Source organism: Belonocnema kinseyi, chromosome 10, assembly GCF_010883055.1.
Source record: "Belonocnema kinseyi isolate 2016_QV_RU_SX_M_011 chromosome 10, B_treatae_v1, whole genome shotgun sequence".
In the NCBI taxonomy this organism is placed as follows: domain Eukaryota; kingdom Metazoa; phylum Arthropoda; class Insecta; order Hymenoptera; family Cynipidae; genus Belonocnema; species Belonocnema kinseyi.
The window spans coordinates 89,081,543-89,083,893 of NC_046666.1; the positions used below are offsets into that span (position 1 = coordinate 89,081,543).

General features: G+C 31.6%; 1 protein-coding gene across 1 annotated transcript in view; it reads right to left on the reverse strand.

The window, feature by feature from the left end:
* LOC117181250 (G-protein coupled receptor Mth2-like) overlaps nt 1-2,125 on the reverse strand; it is a 22,341-nt gene extending 20,216 nt beyond the window's left edge. The window contains exons 1-2 of the mRNA XM_033373814.1: nt 2,022-2,125; nt 1,203-1,387 (exon numbers count right to left, since the gene is read on the reverse strand). Coding sequence (XP_033229705.1) covers nt 1,203-1,387; nt 2,022-2,125 — 289 coding nt within the window. The remainder of the gene's footprint in view (nt 1-1,202; nt 1,388-2,021) is intronic.
* Between the last annotated feature and the right edge of the window lie 226 nt (nt 2,126-2,351).

The window sequence follows — 2,351 nt, forward strand, 5'->3', positions numbered from 1 at the left end:
TATAATATAATAATGAATTCTTTGATGCCCCGTCCCTGTCCACTGAAAATAGATAGTTGTTTTAATGGCCATTTTAATGGTCGTTTGCATGACTATTTTAACGACTAATGAAATGGTTTCAATTTAACGGCCATTTTAATTACCATTAAAATTATCATTAGATCGGTCGTTAAAACGGCCGTTTATTCTTAATAGGGCAAATCCTCATTTGCTTTGAAACTTAAGCCCTGATAGAACTAAAGAAAAATCCAAGCTCGGTAAAAGCGACGTAAAGGTCATATCAGAAATGTTCGTAGGACATGGAAACATCAGCTATCACAGACGAAGGATAGGGTACGCAGGTAGCCCCCTTTTGCCTATGTAAAAAAGATGATGATACAGCTACTCATACCCTTTGTCACTGGCCCGCGATTGTGGAAAAGCGTCTAGCATAAACGAGCAGTAACTACATCAGTGAGTCAGACGTATCAGCCAATAGCATGGCTGCCCTCTTAGCCGTACAGAGAGGGCTTTGGGGTGAGGCTTAGGCCTACCAGGGGAAGAAAAACAAATACCCAAGCCCAGGGGCTCTTTCGATCCCAACCCTAACAATAATAATAACAATAAACATATTTTTCAAGTGATCGAAATCAAAAATCGATTAAAATTGAATCGATATGGGCACTCTAATCTTAAATTTTTGAAATTTTATTTTATTTGTGGGAATTTCAAAGTTTTCAATCGAGAAAAATGAAAAATAATTGCGCAAATTCATTATATACTTAAAAATTATGATTATTGCTGAATTTATAACTTGTATGTTTAGAATATTCTTTCCAACGATGCTTACCTTTCTGATAATCTTACCTAACCTACCACGATTAATTAATAATTAATAATAATTAATTATCCTTTTTTGAATGAAACCCCGACTCTTTAAAGGTTAGGCTGCCTTACTTAACATGATTTTTTTATATTCAAATAATTTTAAGAGATTAAGAGAAACCATATACAAGGCTACGAAATTCCTTTTTCTATTTTAATCATGGAGGACGTAAAGGCTTTTGTGGTATACAAGACTGTCAAAAAATAAGAAAAATTAAAATTCTCTTAGAAACCAATCGGCGGCAATCACTCAATGGAAGTTAATGAATTTTTATTTCCTGTGTCGACAATTGCCTATTTTGTGCGCTTCTATTAACAATAGGAATAATTTTACTTACATTGAAACCAGCATTTGTTTTTATTGAAACCTGGTTTGATTAAATATTCTGGAAAATCAACTACTAGTTCCATGACTAGGCAAACGCCAGTTAGAATTGATGCGCATCCCCAAGCACAAATTGAATACATGATGAATTTCTTGCGTTCCCACTGTTTCACACTACCTTGCAGAGATCGGAAACCCCTGAAACATATATGAAATCATTGTAAAGCATATATCAGTTGCTAAGAAATTTCTTCAATACCTTATAAACAAAGGATTTTTGAACTACTAATAGAATTTGCTGAGATTTCTTATAAATTCAGGAGTCGTTATTTGCAAATTCATACCACTAAAAGCAGAAATGTAATTGATACGAATTAAGAATCTTCTACTTTATTAACTTGCATTCATTCTTAACAACAACAAATTTGTTATCAATACAAAACTACTCACTACCGCAAACTTTTTAAATGACTTTACAAAAAATAAAATTGAATTTTTCGAATAAGTGTAGAATTTACTCATTACTTTTATGTATAAGTTGTGCACATCTATATGAAAAGGCCTTATATTTTTAGTGGACATATACCTTAATAAATTCATTACATTTTTAATTGAAAAACCCTCAGATTAAAAAATGGCTAGCCTCGATATTATGCTGGGCCTGCCGATTAAAATTACTAATATTGAAGAAAAAAATGTTTTTTGTCAAATGGTCAAATTATGCATATTTTATCACATTTAAAAATAATATCAACAATAATTAATCTGCTACAAAGTCTTGTTATGAAAATAATATTTTGTTAATTAAAAGCAATAAAATCAAAGTTCTAACGTCAAATCCCTAAAAGAGGCCCCATCTTTGCCTGATTGAACATGAAGACCAGATGTGGTTAGCCATCTAGGAATTTGAATTTCAGAAATAGCGGGGTGCCCCATGGGTATTATTGAAATCTTATAATTTTACATAAGGTAATAGTTTAACTATTGACAATTAAATTACATCTGCGTCTCTGTAAAGCATTGATCATTATTTTTGGTCAGTGTATAAATAGTATGTCCAGATTATCAGTAATAAGATCATTATGGCCTTCATTAATCAAAGAAATTATTATTTTATATCAATGAAAAATTTGTTGTTGTTGTAAGAGTAACAAATCTAGAG